Source organism: Scomber scombrus, chromosome 21 (genome assembly GCF_963691925.1).
Source record: "Scomber scombrus chromosome 21, fScoSco1.1, whole genome shotgun sequence".
Taxonomy (NCBI): Eukaryota; Metazoa; Chordata; class Actinopteri; order Scombriformes; family Scombridae; genus Scomber; species Scomber scombrus.
The window spans coordinates 10,586,127-10,603,058 of NC_084990.1; the positions used below are offsets into that span (position 1 = coordinate 10,586,127).

Below are 16,932 nucleotides of genomic sequence, written 5' to 3' on the forward strand. Positions count from 1 at the left end.
AAGTGAATCTGTCACTACTGGACAGTCTATTTGTGGCTGTTTATCTGCGATAAAATCCACCCTGAAGCCTTAAACCTGCACTCATCTCCGTGTGTCTGACTAGTTTGTCTGTGCCCTGCTTTCATTGCATTTGAGGCCTGAGATCTTCAGTCGAGAGCTCTGGGACACATATAAAAAGTAATACGTGCCCTTTAAATAGTCGCTTTATCATAGGAATTCTGTTGATGGTCAGTCTTATTAGAAACGTTTTGACACTGCATCCACGCTTCCCTCCTTCGTTTGTTGTTGTGAGACAGAAGGCAACCTGCTGCACAGTTGCCTTTGAAGTCTCTCTTTTCATGACATTTTAATGCACTTTCTGTCATATCATGTGTGGAGACTGAAAGGGAAGCTCATGTTGGGAAAGGGAAGTTCATAGAATGAAGCAGAGGGAAAGAAAGTTCTGTTATTGAGAAATGTACCATTGCATATTTTTTATGTATTTCACATTTGGTAATAATAATTAAGTTATTAGAGATGGGCTGCGATTCACCAGCACAAAGCGATTTTTTGCACTTATGTTTGATTTCCGTGCTGCTGCAAACATGCCTCGAAGCTAGAGTCATTTAATGCATTGCTGAAGGGAACACTTTATTACTAGGCAAGCAATAACAGAAACATTGTCTCATACAATATATTGGCCCACATGGATTAGCTCATTAACCTGCAATAATGTTAACCAAGAAGACATTAGATGTGCTCCCTAATTATTATATTAAGACTGGGGGCTTCAAACATAATTTCATGCAGACATCCTCAATCTTGGAGTCGCTTGATTGTTGAGGGATATTTGTGAAACCTGATACAGTAATATTAGTTTGATATATTTTTAATAGAAGAGTAGATTCACATGTATTTCGATAGTTTCAATTTGGAAGTTGAAATATACTATACTCAGAGTCACATAACTTTGCATCATGAAAAGGTTTTGGAGTTGAAAACAGGGTCAAAGACCAGAAAAAAAGTGTAAAAACCCTTTTCTGTTATGTAGTATGACAGAGGAGCTTTAGCTACTATTTCAAACATTGTTTATGGGAAGGGGGAAGTCTCAAAAATAGCGTAAAGGGGGTGGTCACTCCTAAATCTGCTGCATTGAGGTCTCTTAGTCCATCCAGCCAAGTTTAGCCCAAGCCAGGCCCTCAGCGCACGCTCCATCTGACCCAATTATATCCAGTCTGAAGGGAAAGATAGCCCACTTTGATCTACACGAGACCACCAGCCAAGCTTAGGCTGACTGGTCTGGCACTTAAGGCGGCTTTCTGCTAGACATTTTTCCAGGACAGATGTGTTTGAGTGCTGTTTAAAGAGTCAAAACTTAGTGTGTTTGAGAGATCACGCAGTATGTGTGTATACGCATGCACACGTGCTTGGAACATCAGGCGAGTGGTGCGTAACCTGCAAAGTAAGCTGTGGCCCCTTTTTCCTAAAAAAAAAGATCGACCTTGGTGAGGCGGCGATGAGGAGGACTGAGCTAGAATGCAGATCAAAGGAGCAGAATATTTATTATGAAATGGAGAACTGGGGGTAATTATTTTAATCATCCACTTAATTACTGATTAGCAGGGGTTATCAGTTTTTAGCATCAGATATGCAATTGATTAAAAGGCATCTGTTTGTGTTGGATAAGAGACTTTCTCCCCCCGCTGAGGGAAATGCCAGAATCTTTGGGTACATAGAGGATGAATCTCTTGTTGGTATTGTTATCTGCCTCTAAAATTAATCAAGGATGCCATGATTGTCAATTAAGCACTTGCATTTCAGCTGATTTTATCAAGCACAGATTTAATTACTGCTTAGAAATGCCAAAGCCTTGTTGTCACAATTGAAAAACGCACAAATAATATATAAAATTCCTCAATAAATATGGATTTTTTAACGTTCATTAAAGATATTGAGACTTGACATATTTATCCACTTCTTAGCTGTTGATTTCAAAGAGTGCTGGTGCTATAGTATAGAGGGTACATACCCTAGCTTAGCCCTTCCCCCTTAAACTCCTACGTCAGAGCACCACCCAGAGTCCTGACGGCTAGTGAAGCACTATTCATATAAAACTAACCAAGCACCCTCTCCCCTCAAGTTTAGTGACTCATCCTATCTATTCTGTGTCGGAGTAGTCCGTAAATGCTCTTGATGGGTCATCGTCACTGGTGGCATGAAAGAGGCTGAAGGGTGGAAACCCAGTGAAAGAGAGGGATATAGAGGACAGAACTTGGCCGCTCCACTTTTGCAGAACGTAAAAGTGGGACAATCTGTTCCTTGGATGATCTCCAATTCTACTTTCCGGGGACCGATACACTGAAAATATATCTATACACATGGTCTGTCCTACATAGGAAGAGAGTGAGTGAGAGAGAAAGAGATTGACAAAAAGAAGAAATATGAGTACAAGTTGAAGTGATTGTCCGTAAGGCCTTTACAGTAGATTGTGCTGTACTGAATATTCCCTCGAGACTGACCAAAAGGAGAAGAGATACCCCTGCAGCACACATCCAACCCGCCAGCTACAGTATCCCAGCAAGCTCTGCAGAGGATAGAGACATAATTTATGCTGTGACTGTGAGATATTTTAATAGAAGATATATGATATAATTTAAAATAGAAATAGACAAATGGAGATGACAGATGATCATAAACAATTCTGTCCAGATCTAACATTATTTGTCATTGTCCATAATTTACATTGCAATAACTTGAGTTTGACCTATCTCCCAAAACATGAATAACGTGTTGTGTATAAGGAACCCTAAGGACTAAAGCAACCAAATAAGCCCGAAAGTCATTTTGGCATCTTTGTCACACTTTGCAAAAAAAACAAGGTGTGTGGAAAATGTCTGAGAAAAAGCAGAGATGGATGGAGAAGAGAAATATCAGTGACCCTTCTCTGCAAATTTCTCCGTTCATCCATCTTTTCCTTTCCAGGTGCCCAAGGAGGGTATCTATCTCTGTCCTCGTTATCATGATTAATCAGTTCCTGATTCTTCATCCTCATTTCACTCCATTTCCTTACTGTCTGTGGACACACGACTGCCCAGATCTTTTGAAAGCATCTCTTCTTTTGAGTTTCCACATGGCTTCTAATCAAAAGATGTCAAGCTGCTGGATTGGCATCACATGGGCAGACCGAATCGCCAGCTTCTGAAATCTTCACATCCCTTTTTTCTACCCTTACATTGCATAACTGTTAAAATATATATGCATTTAGATCAGGGTAGACTCTTTATAATCTTAAATCATCAATTTATCACTGCAAAATAAGGAACATAATCCGTTTTTTAATCATGCTGTGTGTTCCTGACCTGAGTAAACAGAAGAATAAGCATACATTTCTGAGGTGCAGAGCACTCTGACCATATTCCTTTGACCAGAAAATAACCATGGAAGAGGCGGGACAATAATCAAATAAGCCTTGAGGACAAATAATTGATGTTGGTTAAAAAAAGAAGAAGAAAAGAAGCACAAGACACTGAAAAGATGAGTTTTCAGCCTCTGACAGACAATGTGAAAAGACTTTTCTGTCAGGAGTGAGAAAATCATGCCTCTGTTCTCCCATGAGGAAAAAGAGTCAAGACTAGTCAGAGCGTTGACGGCCAGCACAGGGACAAGAGAGCCAAACAGCTGGCGAAAGGAACCGACTAAGTCTGAGCTATTGTTGTGGCAGAGCGTGGGAGTTGAGTGACATGACGGAGAGGCGAAATACAAGACGAGTTGTGACATCCAGGATGAGATGCACAGGTTGAAGAAAGCATTGCCACAGTTAGAATTTTAAACAGCATTTCCTTCTATGCATCTATTTACTCTGCTTCTCACCCTGTCTTTACTCTCACTGTTGATTTTGGCTTAGTTCTTATCTTGTTCTCATCCCTCTTCCACAGTTGTCCTCTCGCCCCACCCCACCCCCACCCCCATTTTTCTTCCAATCTGATTACTCTGCTTTATGCAAACTACTTCTCTCTTGTGAATTCCCCCTATCACTTTCACATCCCAATTAGTTGGTTCTTGTCTACTCTCAGTCTTTCCTTCTATTTCCTTATCTTACCTAGTGCAGACCCAGAGCTCAATATTTGATGGGATTTTGTTCATAAATCAACCTTTTCTATTTCATCTTGGTGTATCTTGAATGATAGTGTTAATCTCCAAAACCTTGTGAGTGTTAACACGCAGCTCTTTGTCAGCTTTTGATCAGAGAAGCTCTCCGTCTGAGATGTGATAGAAAACATTTTGAATCTGCATATCATATTTATGACACTGGCCTAGTGTGCTGTTCTCTTTGAATGCAGGTTGAATGTATGCTGAATATGTACTTCTAGCCATTGGGAATTGAGCAACTGAGCTCTCTTATGGCTGTTGATAGGTAATGAGACCCTTACGTTTACTGCTAGCAGTCTGAAACCTTAATGAAAAAAGCTTGATAAATTTTAGTGCTTTCTGCAAAACACTCCTGTGGTTATTCCACAGCATTCCATGCTCATTACAGTAAATTGTCCAATTCTTTCCCTTATGTATCCAGTGAGGTTACATTTTTTCTGAAGTGTTTTTTTTTTTCTAAAATCATCCTCCAGTTTTCTCCTCTTTCTGTCCACTTTGCTTCACTGCCTCTGACAGACATTTTGTTTGCGTTAAAGTGGCACACCCTGTCACTCTCAGAGCGTCCTGGGGAATCGACCACAGTCAGTCCTCTTCCCTCTTGTGCCTAGAAATGCTCAACTTGCATACTTCCTTTTTGGCAGTGAGACATAAACAGACCAAGCTTGTTTTGCAAGCATCCGGTCAATCATTCTTCACTGCTGGCTTTATAATTATTCAATTGAAATTATCAGTAACATGTGTGACATGTTTGGCTCCAAAGCATGAAACAAACATATGCAAGATTTGGTAACATTTTGTTACTATGTTGATGTTGACCCATTTAACCACTTTCCAACCTGGAGCCAGGATTTGAGGGGAGGAGAAAAAATACAGACATATTGAACATTCAGACTTCAATTCAACAGACTTTCCTCTAATCTTTGCTTTTTTTCATGAATTACTGGAGGACTTGAAGTCGAAGCCAGTCATGCAACCAAAGACAAGGAATTGTAATTAGACATTGCTGTGTTTTAAGGGGTCATAAACCAAACAGCTTGGAAATCACTGCTATATTCAAGAACTAAAACACTGAGGCTTATTCTAATGTCTTACCTTACTTGATACTAGAGCTAAGTCTCCGACCCCAACTAACCTCTAGCCTCTGAACCATGGATGTATAAAGAGAACGGAATGCAGCGTCGGAGGCGGGCCATGTTCATTCCTATAAACGTTGCCCAGTGGTGGTCCAGTTTAGCCCTTCAGCTTACTTGATTGGGGATAATATTATTCAATCATGTTGCTCATCTAGACTTTCAAATGTGATCAGACTGAATGGATCAAATTCTGATAGTGAAACGAGTCATTTCGTGGGGGTTATGATGCCCAATAGCATCAAGTGACATTGTAATTACACGGTTTGGCCACTATGTTAAATTGGCTTCAAAGCCCAGTGCTCTTGCACCAGTTCTCTTTTTACATTACACTGATACACAGTTTTTCAACTAACACTAGAAAATCAGCAAGCGTATTTTAATCTGGAAGCAGTTTTTAGCATAGTGGTGTACTATACGACTCCTCATCAAGTGTTTATCTTGTATCTTTGCGCTATTGGCTAGCTAATTCATCTCTACATTATTATTTATGTCAATTACAGGACACTGTAAGCCGTGCCAGACACCTGTTGATGTCCTTGGTCAACAATAGAGGTTGATAAGTCAAAAGACATAAATCACCTACTGCCCCCTTAACCGCCTTCAACACCATGTTTTCTACATTATTTTATTAATAACTAATTGACTCTTTAAGTAACTGCATGTTGCTAATCTGTGACTGAACGAGTGTCCCAATTAGAGTTGTGTCTCCATAGCCTCATGTGATATTTTATTGAGTTCCATCTGTCCATCTGAGTATCTATTGCAGAGTCCCAACTCACATGATATTCAGAGCACCAAACTGCCAATGAGACAGTGGGAGATTCCCTGCATCATTCACCATCATTAGGCGGCTGTTGGCAATGGTCCAGATCTGCATGATGGCAAAGCCCCTGTAGCCAGACTTCACCACATAAAAACCAGGACAGAACATATGGAGGCGCTAGTATGCCAAATCTGAAGCACAGTAAAGCAATGAAACAATCTTAAAGCAAAAATCCACCCTTCGAAAACTGCTGTTGACAATGCAACTTGCACTTTTGTAGCATATTTTAAACAAAATGTTGGCATATTCTCAAACTGTGTTGGAGCAAATGCCACACAGCAAAAAGACAGGCATAATTCATAAGCTTTTGGTTGAAATCGACTACCTTGATGTGCAAATTTAATTTAGTGTGGAGTATGTCCAGCTATATTGTTGTCCTTATGCCTGTCATAGTTCATCATTGGATGATGACAAAGATGGCACTTGACAATCCCTCTATACCCATAGACTTTAAAGTGGGATGACATTACACACTTATAATTGCTTTTCAAGGCTGTTGGAAAGCTTTACTAATATGAAACCTTCATGGATTAAAAACTCATGATACTAAGGGTAGTAATTGACCCTGTAGTCGGAGGTATCTTGTCAAAGGTGATTTTTTAATTATGGTGACATATGGGGAAAATGCTTTTTGGCCCACACAGGATTTTTTTGGCTGCAGTACCATAAATGGCCACTGGGTCAAACTGGTAGCAAAGCTGAGCGGCGACTCTGTATTCAGCTCTCCTAATACATCCATGGTTAAGGTATATTTCAGGGAGTTATAACAAGGTATTGTTGGAAATGTATCACGTAACTGAACCATATAGACATGTTCATGGCAGGTTGAGGGACATTGAGTACACTGAGATGTAAATCTTAATTCATCTCAAAATTACACCTGCATCACAATGAACATCAAAGACTGAGGATGTATGAATGTGTAGACGTATCTGAGGGTGGAATTTTCCTTTAAGGAGCTCACATTAAACTGTTAGCCCTGGGTTGTGCCTCAGACATAGGTCGGCACCATTATCACAAATGATCTTGACCTCATGTGAAGCTAAATTGCATATCTAACTCACTCTCTTCTGCAATGAACCTGTGATGCAAATTCACAGAATTTATATATAGCCTGTCTTTCATCAGCCTGCTATTCCCCGATGCATTCCCAGTGGCTAAATGGAAAATGTGGACCAGCTCTGTGCTCATTCACACATGTGGTCTTATTAGCATTGCCGGTGGCTTCTTCTATTATTGCACGTGTCTTTAATAGACTTTAACAAACACATTCAAATTTTGCTAACTTTACTCAATCAATTAAATAATAATAATAATAAGAGTTAAATGACCAAAACTTACTTGTTTCTCTGCCTGTTTCCCACAGCATGTTTCTAAGGATGAAGCAAGTCTCATGGGATAGCCATGTTTTGTCTCCATGACAGCTATGTCACTCAGCCCTCTCTGCAGTGACCCCTGCACAGCAAAGGATGCTGGGAAATAACGAGCACTTTTATCCCGGTCAGGATGACAAAGATGGGGAGGATGAAGAGGAGGAAGAGGAGCAGGGCAGAGAAAACAGAGAAGGGGAAGATGGACCTGACATGGAGAATGGAGGGTTAGAAGGTCTGGAGGAGAGGGAAATGACGGGAGGACGACAGTCCTGGGAAGGGAAAGTCTGCGAGGTGGTGAAACCAGCAGCCATTGTGGTCGGTAGACAGAGAGCAGACCGGCCACTGAGGCCGGGCAACCTTGGCAACCGGGGTATTGCTACCATGTCTAATCAAGCCCAACTACATCATCAAGCAGCCAATAAGCATTTCATTGCGGCCAATCAGCAGGCTCATTACACAGGCTTGAATGCTCTGCAGAAGAGACGAGCTCTCATGGAGCGCAGCATGACCACAGTGGCTCCACTGGATGACACTTACCTGAGCATGATGGTGTTCCGCATTGGGATCCCTGACATCAAACAAACAGTAGGTGCATGTTTTCATCAAAAACACCATACAGTATATTTGAAATTCATGACATGCAGACACCCTCATATAAAGCTATCCCTGTTTCTTTTTGACACCTAAGATTCAAAAAGGTCAAAGCAGACACATAAATAATACAGCTCAGGGCAGTTCCTTCTATTCAAAACATGTAAGGAAAATGTGTAAAATGTAAGAACTGTAAACTGCCAAGCTGAATTAAAATCAGATATTTAAATGTACCAAACTTTAAAGTGTGTAATAAAACATCTTCTGCAAACAGGGCAGTGACTGTAGGTCTTTCCAAAAGAGGAAGTAGTTCAAGCCAAGTCTCTCTGGTATTGCTGCATCAGAGAGAGACAGCTTGAATTTCACTGAATGAATTTTAGTAATTAGTAATTAGTAACTTGCAAAAGGCATTACAAAATGAAAACAGTAAAGCATTTGGTTTAAGTCAACCTGTACTGTTTCAGATTTTGTGCGAGTAAAACGTAACCTGTTACAGTAACTTTCTAATGGTGAGGGGTTTCATTTGTAATTCCTTGCTATGAATATCCTAAAATCCCTGATATAACAGTACATACTGTATGTTTGTATATGATTTTGTGACATCTCTTCTACTTTATTTTCTAACTTGTCTTTGTTTTCAAGCCTGCTGTGATTTTACAAGTTGATGCTGATAGAATTCAAACCTGCCCTATAAGTTGAGCTGTTCTGCATCTGTAAATTGCAGCATTTTCAGTAGTTTTTCCGCACTATTGACTTACATCTGTTTCAGCACATCTAAATTCAGCACATTTTCATTCCAGTTGTCCCACAAGCCCAACGATGGGTCCCGAAAGGAAATATGAAGAAATGCAGAGCTTGATTTGTGTTGAGCGACCTGCAAGGGCAGACATATTTAGTCAACAACACCATTTAAGTGTGTGCCTTGGGTCAGGTTTGGACATAATTATGGTAGTTTCCAAAACTGAAGTTAGTACTAATTCACACTTACAGCATGTCTCAGCTGTATGGTGGTGGCAGGTGAGAATTGTCCAGCCCACACACACCATATCCAGGTGAGAATGGAGGCCCCTGGAATCCCTCCCCCCATCATCCTTTCTCCATTTTCAACTCCCTGAACATGCTGACTGTTCTACATGTCAGCTAATCTGCCCTCAATGTAACAGTAATTGCTAATTATCTAATAGGTTTTTAATGAGTTTGGGGAGAGCTGGGGAAGTGAGTGACGCTAGAAAGGAAGGAATATATGAAGGCATCTATGTGGCTCTTAGGTCTCCATCGGCCACAGGCATCATTTTCAGCTCTGAACACCACTGACAAACACTGAGCACCCCAAACCCCACAGCTGAGATATTATTGAACTGAATTAAAAAGTGATGAAGAGAGAGAGAGTATTAGAAGCTAGTTAAAGAGAGCGAAGGAGGAAATGGATGTTATGAGGAGAGAGGTGATGAATGAATAGGCAAAGAGGAAGATATACGCATTAAAGAAAACATAATACAGCTCAGTGAAGGTCTCCCGAGCGGGCACATGTACTGCCAGAAAGATCTCAGAAAATCCTTGATTGTATAAAACAGAATGATGGTGGAGAGAAGTGCCACAGTAATATGCAGTATACATTACTTTAGTCTCCTCTCCCAGGGATTAGCCACTTGATTTCCTCTCTTTCACACACACATTTGTCTTTCTATCCTTTTGAGGACACTCATTGAAAATACATTGCCTAGCCCCTACTCTAACCATAATCATCTCAGCTAATTGCCTAAACCCAACCATTACCCTAAATTGAATTTTAACTAAATTCTAACCTTTACCTCAAAATCAAGTCTTAACCCTCAAATTGCCCCTTAAAGTCATGAGGACTGGCCAAAGTGTCCTCACAATGCAGAAATGTCCTCACAATGCTGGTTTTCAACTGAAATGAGTTCTCTCAAAGATAAAAAAAAGATCTGCAAGCACACACACACACACACACACACACACACACACACACACACACACACACACACACACACACACACACACACACCATGTACACATTTATAAACTACTTTGCACAATTATAATCCCATAAGAACATACACACACATACGTCACAACTTGCTTATATGCACACACACACACACACACACACACACACACACACACACACACACACACACACACACACACACACACACACACACACACTCACATCCTTATCATGTGGCTTACCTCCCAGGGACCACCAAGACATTGCTACGGCAACGGGTGCCTGCCTCCACTAATGAACTGGTTGCCATGCCAATAGAGTTGGCTACACTATCAAATAGTGCAACCTGGGGGGGGGGGGGGGGGGGGGGGGGGGGGGGGGGTGCTGTGAAAGGTGGGGGCTCAAGGGGTGGGGGGACATGAAAGTGTGCTGAGCTGTGCAATTTTACTTACAGTTCTCTGATATAGAACAATAGCATGGATGCATGCATCTCATTCAGACCTCTCAGCCATGTTGTTAAAGCCCTGTACGCGGTCAGCTCTGTCGTGCGGCTCCAGGCTTTAATAAGAAAAGGACAAAAAGATGGTCTTCCTGTGGAATTGCAAGAAAATGGAATAATATGAGGAAATTGGCAGTGCACAAATCACCATAAAATCTAGTTATCCATACTACATCCATACACATAATACATCCAAGGTGTTTCTTCATTGTGGCCAGTGGGTCTCTGGAGTATCGCATATGAATATACAGTAGGAGGCAAAGGAGCTTTTCTCTCCAGACAAATGTGTTCTTTCTCTTTTGGATTATTGTGCAAATCTGATATTAGGCATGCAGAGATCAAAGAAGAAAATAACCAAAGGGAGATAATTATCTCAATATAGAATCTTTACTTCTTCATTTGGGGTGTGGAGAAAAAAAGTGGCGTGAAAGACTGGAGTATCCTGATAACACAGGCTGTAAGGATAGGATAAGTCATCTTATTTCCATGAGTGTGGCAGATGATTAATTATTTAAAAGTGATGCATTCATATTCTGAACACACCACATTTCTCATGAATTTATCATTCACCATTTGATGTTATAACTATCATGCTGTGTTATTAATCCATAATAATAAAATGCTATTGGCTAAACATATTAATTTAGGGGACTTAATATGACTAAAATTGTGTAAAACATTATTTAATGAGAGCATACTTATAGGTGTGTGTATACCCAGATTAACACACACAAACATTGATGGGCAACATGCAAAACTAAACAGATACTACTGAATGAATTCAATTAATTACTTTTTTAATGACGCAAACATTTTTCAAAGGCAGAGCTGCTCGAGGCAAAAATCATCTTATTTCTTGGGAGAACTTAAATTGGCTAACACCAACAACACAATGCTAAAAGCAAGGGCTAAGAGATGCTTTAATTATTATTATGGGCGCTAGCACTCCTTCGTCTTACAGTGGTTGAAGTATTCAGACTCTTTATGTATGTAAAAGTAGCAACACCACAATGTTTAAAAAATAACATTTGAGGTTTTTCTAGAAGTAATAGCATTCGTTATGAAGACATGAATGACCTGTCAGAGTTGTATCATCATCTATGATTGGATTATTATTTCTGATGAATTAACATTCAAGCAGCTTTTTAATGCTGCAACTAATTATAGTGGAGCTTATTTAAAAGACATAACCAGAGCCCATTCATACTGTCCATTACATGTATCATACTTTATTAACTCCTAGCTTTTCTTTGTGAAATATTAATCTGGGAAGAAAGTAGTAACTAAGTGTAAAATACATTGACAGCTACAGTTAATCAAGTAAAAAAGTATTTAATCATGACACTACATGTTTATGTTTTTTCTTTTGTTTCCCTTTTTGGGTGAACCTTTAATACTGCAACATGTCAGTGTGTCACTGTCAAAGTGTGTAATTCCTAACTGAACTTATTTTTATTTCTGCCTCCAGAGCAGTTGTAGATCCTCTGACCTCCACCCTCCTTTATGCTCTCTGTTTGTCAGAGGTGTGTCCAGTTTGACCCGGACTGCATGGTCTGGAACGCGAAGCAACAGATCATCTGCTCCCTCAGCGAGTCGTTGTGGGACGTCTTTAACTATGGCCTCTTCCAGCCGGCTGGAGATGGACGGGACGCCAAGTTCCTGGAGGAGGAGCGGGCCCTGCGAGACTACTCACAGACCTTTGAGAAAGGGGTGCCTTACCTGGAGGTATGGAGACAGAAACTGTAGAAAAGTAAAAAGAGCCATAACCATGAGTCATCAGTCCCCATCACCTTCACCCACTAAACAATGTTAGCCAGATCCTATAAATAGACTCTCAAATTAAAATTTAATTAGACTGTTTATATATTTATATATATATTTACATATATATATATATTATATGTTTCTGTAAATTTTACAGCCTCTGTAGCTTTATTACTCATCATAACTAATTAAACAACTCAAAAAAGTTACATTTAAAAACTAGGATTCCCATGTTCAACACAGTAAATGAATTGTAACCAAATCTTGACAAGAACAATATTAACATCACAACTTTAATTGCTTTCTGCATATTATGTAACCTACAAATTCTATTATTGCTCCTCTATTTGGGAAGTGGGTTGTGAGATGACATCAATATCAAGTTTCCATGCTTTGATACAATTATCTCACAGTGCCCTCTGGTGGTGCAGCTGATGTAAATGTTGATGAGCTGGGTGGGGCTGAAAGAGGATCCATCCTACACTCAGTGTTTGGCTTCCAACCAGAGTGTTTACATTCTTGACCATGTTCCAGATGAGGACATATCTGAGGACTAATGAGGCCTTTCACCTAAATCCTGCTCCACAGCAGAATCTATCTCTCTGCACCGTGAGTGCATGTATTTATAACATGAGTGGGGCCATTTTGAATCAATACAGTACTTGAACTAGACCTGTATTCACTGGTAGAGTAGATTTTTGGGACACTGAACACTGCCTCTCACTAATATACATAGCATATAGTTATCTTATTGCAATTATCAAGATATATTCTGCTTTATCCACGCCAAACACACCTCTGATGCTTGAAACATGCTGCATGTGGTTCAGTTTAGCTGTCAGCTGCTAGATTGGAGCTTAGACTTTTCCTTTCACCTACCAAGCTCCCCAGCCAGGAAATAAGTTGCCATCACAGCACAGTGCTGATGTGGAGACAGAACATCCAGTCAGGTGGTTTTCATTGACGAGTTCTCCCGTTTACCTGAGCTCAGTTTACTCATCTTTTGAAGCATGTTGTGTTTATGACTCATGGGGTTTTTGAAGTGTGGTTTTCTAGACTGTTCTCCATGTTTTTATATATCCACTTCTGAAATCTATTCCTGGCACAACGTAGAGGGCTTTGAAACATTTAGATCACCAGATGAGAACACTTTGGGACATACTTGCTTACAAATATTTAGTTTTTAGTGTCTGGTCAGGGAGGAATCTATATGTCAGATCCTGTTGCGTATATGGACATGTAGTTTTTCCTGTGCTTGAAAGAAAATCCTTAAAATAAAGCTCTAGATAAACTCTCTGATCAGTGAAATAGAAATAATGAGCATTGGATTTAATGATTATCATTAATCCTCTCTTTGTTAATATGTTTTTTTGACACTCAGTAGATTATTAACAAATAATGACATAATAATTAAAAAAAATTAGTATTTCATATCTGGAAGTAATCCATAAGTAACATTAGTTATCTGGTCTGGCATTACTAAACCAAACATAAGACAAAATACTCTCCTTCTCCTCCTCTTTTCCTGTTCATGTTGAAGCACTCCAACAACAATCCACTAACCATCAAAATCTGAGTGCATGGTTTTACTAATTGAGCTTTACATGTGATCACGCTTCTCCCAAAGAACAGAGAGCCAAATCTGACGTAATATCCTGAAGAAATAAAACCCAGAGCTGTTCCAATGACATTGAGTGGGAGAGTGAATGAGCAGAAACAGTGAAAGCTGCAGTTAAGTTATAGTGGTGCTTTTTATGGATTAAAGCTGCAATATTGAAATATACTAAATTCAATTATGTAAAAATGTCACTTCCCAGCCATTTCTGGCTTTTAAAAAACAAAGGCTCTTACTGTAAAACATAACCTAAACTACAGAGTTGCACCACAAATACCGTAGCAATCTTTTGTTTCTTTTTCTGTGTACCATGTCACTGAACTGTGAATGATGAATCACACTTTTCACACATCTGTTTCTGGTCCTCAGTTTAGGTACAAAACCAGAGTTTATAAACAGACAAATCTGGACGAGAAGGCTCTCGCCAAGCTCAGCACAAAGGTATTTTTCTTTTCTTATCTATTGACCGATGCTGCTTGACAGTGTTCATTTCCTCTCACTGACATCCTTTTCCTTTCTCCTCTACCCCTCTCAGGCCAGTCTGAAGAAGTTCCTGGATTACATTCAGACTGGAGCAGTAGAGAAAATGGTAAAAGTCCTCGATAAAGGTCTTGATCCAAATTTTCATGACCCTGACAGCGGAGGTGAGTTTGTCACAGTCCCATGTGTTCTTGCTCTCCAGTCTCCTGAAATCATGTTTTTGACTCTGTAGATCTTTTGCTTTCAAATAAATCATTTTGCGAATGATGATCGAGTGGTGCAGAGTATCTGAGGGTGGGTTTTCACTTTCATCTTTCTATCTGTCATTCTTCCTGACCACCTCCCTCTGTGGGTCAGAGAGCCCCCTCACTGTGGCTGCGCAATCAGGCCTGGCGGTGGAGGGCATCAGGGTGCTGGTTCAGGGCGGCGCTCATTTGGACTTCAGAAGCAGAGATGGCCTGACAGCGGTGCACAAAGCAGTCAGGGTTCACAATCACACTGGGCTGTTGGTAAGGACTTTAAATAAAAGTTGCATGCATGCTCAAGTAATGAATTATTATAACAATTTACAGGGTTTAGACTGAATTACATTTTCTTCTATGAATCATGTAAACACCTTACAGAGAAAGTATTTAATGTTGAAGTAAATTAATGACCATTACAACAGATATAGTATATATGACATCATTTGTTATATTATCAAACTGTAGGATTAAATATGTATTTTAGACTTATATACTCTTATCTTATGTCTGCTCTTGCCAGGCTCTGTTGTCACTGGGAGCGTCTCCAGACTACAAAGACCGCTGTGCTCTGACCCCGCTGTACCATACTGTACTGGCAGGGGGCGACACTTCCTGCTGCGAGACCTTACTGTACTACAGGGCAAGGCTGGGAACAAGGGACGAGAATGGCTGGGACGAGTCTCATCAGGTACAAATGGACTGTTCCTGATATAGATGTATATCTACCTCACTTGTCTGTTGATCTGGCCATCCATTCCCACATGGTTTCCTTTCATATTTTTATGTACAAATATGGTGTCTGTCTCTCCTCACGTGTTAAATTAAGCCAGTGCACCAACATTTCCCTGTCTTATCTCTGTGTTTGATGTAACATCGCCCTCCTATCTCTCAACATTTTTTCACACCCCTCCTCTCTCAGCCTTCATTCACTCCTCTCTCCATTCTCTCTCCTTCCTCCCCTTCTTCTCTCTTTCCATAGCACAGGGATGAAGAGGAGTTTGGAATGGAAGAGATACATAAGGTACCCTTCATCCTACCATCTCCATCATCCCCATCAGCCTTTCAGAGGCAAAGGCACTGACAATTATGATATGATAAAAATACTGAAAAAACTGAAGTGAAAAAAGTCACGACATGCAGTGGTTCCCTTAAACCTGTTCAAATGTGAGTCATCTCAAGCTGAGTCCAGTTCAAAAAGAGCATTATGTTTTTCTTACTGTAGATGCGGGTGCATTGCCTACATTATATCTCTGTGACATTCTGGTAAATTTGCGTTTGTGCTGCAAGCTGGTTGTCATGGTATTTTATTTTGGTTTTGCCGTGCTCTGTGTTTTCTTTCTTTACTTCGTACGTATCTTGTGATATTTTAGTCCCTGCAGAAAAATATGAGGAAACCTCTCTCTCAGGCTGCTGAAGGCTCATTTATGTTGTTTTAATGTTTTTTTGTTTCCTTTCTTTTCCACCATGGTGCAATGTAATTGGTACTGTTTTTAGAGTATTTATGGGTCTGAATGTAGATGTAAGATGTATTTCCTTTTCTTTGTTCTTTCTTTCTTTCTTTTCTCTCATTTTTTCTCTCATTCTAAAGCATTGAAACAGTCCCATATATAAAGTCATGCACCTTCCCTTTAACTTGTCCTCTCCTATGCTTCATAACATTGACACTCACTCACTGACAATTTGTCAATCTTTCTATCACATGCTTGACATTGAAAGGCTTGCCAGAATGGCTTTGCCCAGCACTTGGAGCATCTTCTGTTTTATGGGGCAGACACCGTTTCTCAAAATGCCTCAGGGAACACTGCACTTCACATTTCTGCGCTGTACAACAAAGCAAGTATAGGAACAGATATCTTATATGAAACTATTGTTGCTACAATTATTATTGGTGGTTTGTCTGAAGTTGTTAACTAATCACTATCCCTTTCTGATCTATCAGGAAAGCTGTGTCCGTGTTCTTCTGTACAGGGGAGCAAATAAGGAGGCAAAGAACAAGCATGGTCAGACCCCTTTTCAGGTAAATGGTACCACCGTTAAATACTTTTGTTAATTGAGAAACATATTTTGAAATTTTTATTGTGTTTGCCAAGTGTATTCTATTTGTAGAGCAGCTTTGACCGATAGTTTAGTCACAAACTGAAAGAAAAAACAACATGCTAAAACAAAAAAAAGAAAAGCAACAATTACAAAACAATTATGAGAACAATTATACATCATTTTGTTTCCTGTGTTTGCAGCTAGCTGTATTATCTGGTAACTTTGAACTCGGGGAAATCATAAAAAACCACAAAGATTCTGACATAGGTAAGCTT

General features: G+C 39.9%; 1 protein-coding gene across 1 annotated transcript in view; it reads left to right on the forward strand.

The window, feature by feature from the left end:
- Nucleotides 1–7,553: 7,553 nt before the first annotated feature.
- The window catches only part of LOC134003225 (SH3 and multiple ankyrin repeat domains protein 1-like), a 28,856-nt gene continuing 19,477 nt past the window's right edge, over nucleotides 7,554–16,932 (forward strand). Inside the window, exons 1-10 of the mRNA XM_062442360.1 lie at nucleotides 7,554–8,042; nucleotides 12,038–12,241; nucleotides 14,265–14,336; nucleotides 14,431–14,539; nucleotides 14,733–14,884; nucleotides 15,141–15,308; nucleotides 15,600–15,641; nucleotides 16,337–16,453; nucleotides 16,560–16,637; nucleotides 16,858–16,924. Of these exons, the coding sequence (XP_062298344.1) occupies nucleotides 7,554–8,042; nucleotides 12,038–12,241; nucleotides 14,265–14,336; nucleotides 14,431–14,539; nucleotides 14,733–14,884; nucleotides 15,141–15,308; nucleotides 15,600–15,641; nucleotides 16,337–16,453; nucleotides 16,560–16,637; nucleotides 16,858–16,924 (1,498 nt within the window). The remainder of the gene's footprint in view (nucleotides 8,043–12,037; nucleotides 12,242–14,264; nucleotides 14,337–14,430; nucleotides 14,540–14,732; nucleotides 14,885–15,140; nucleotides 15,309–15,599; nucleotides 15,642–16,336; nucleotides 16,454–16,559; nucleotides 16,638–16,857; nucleotides 16,925–16,932) is intronic.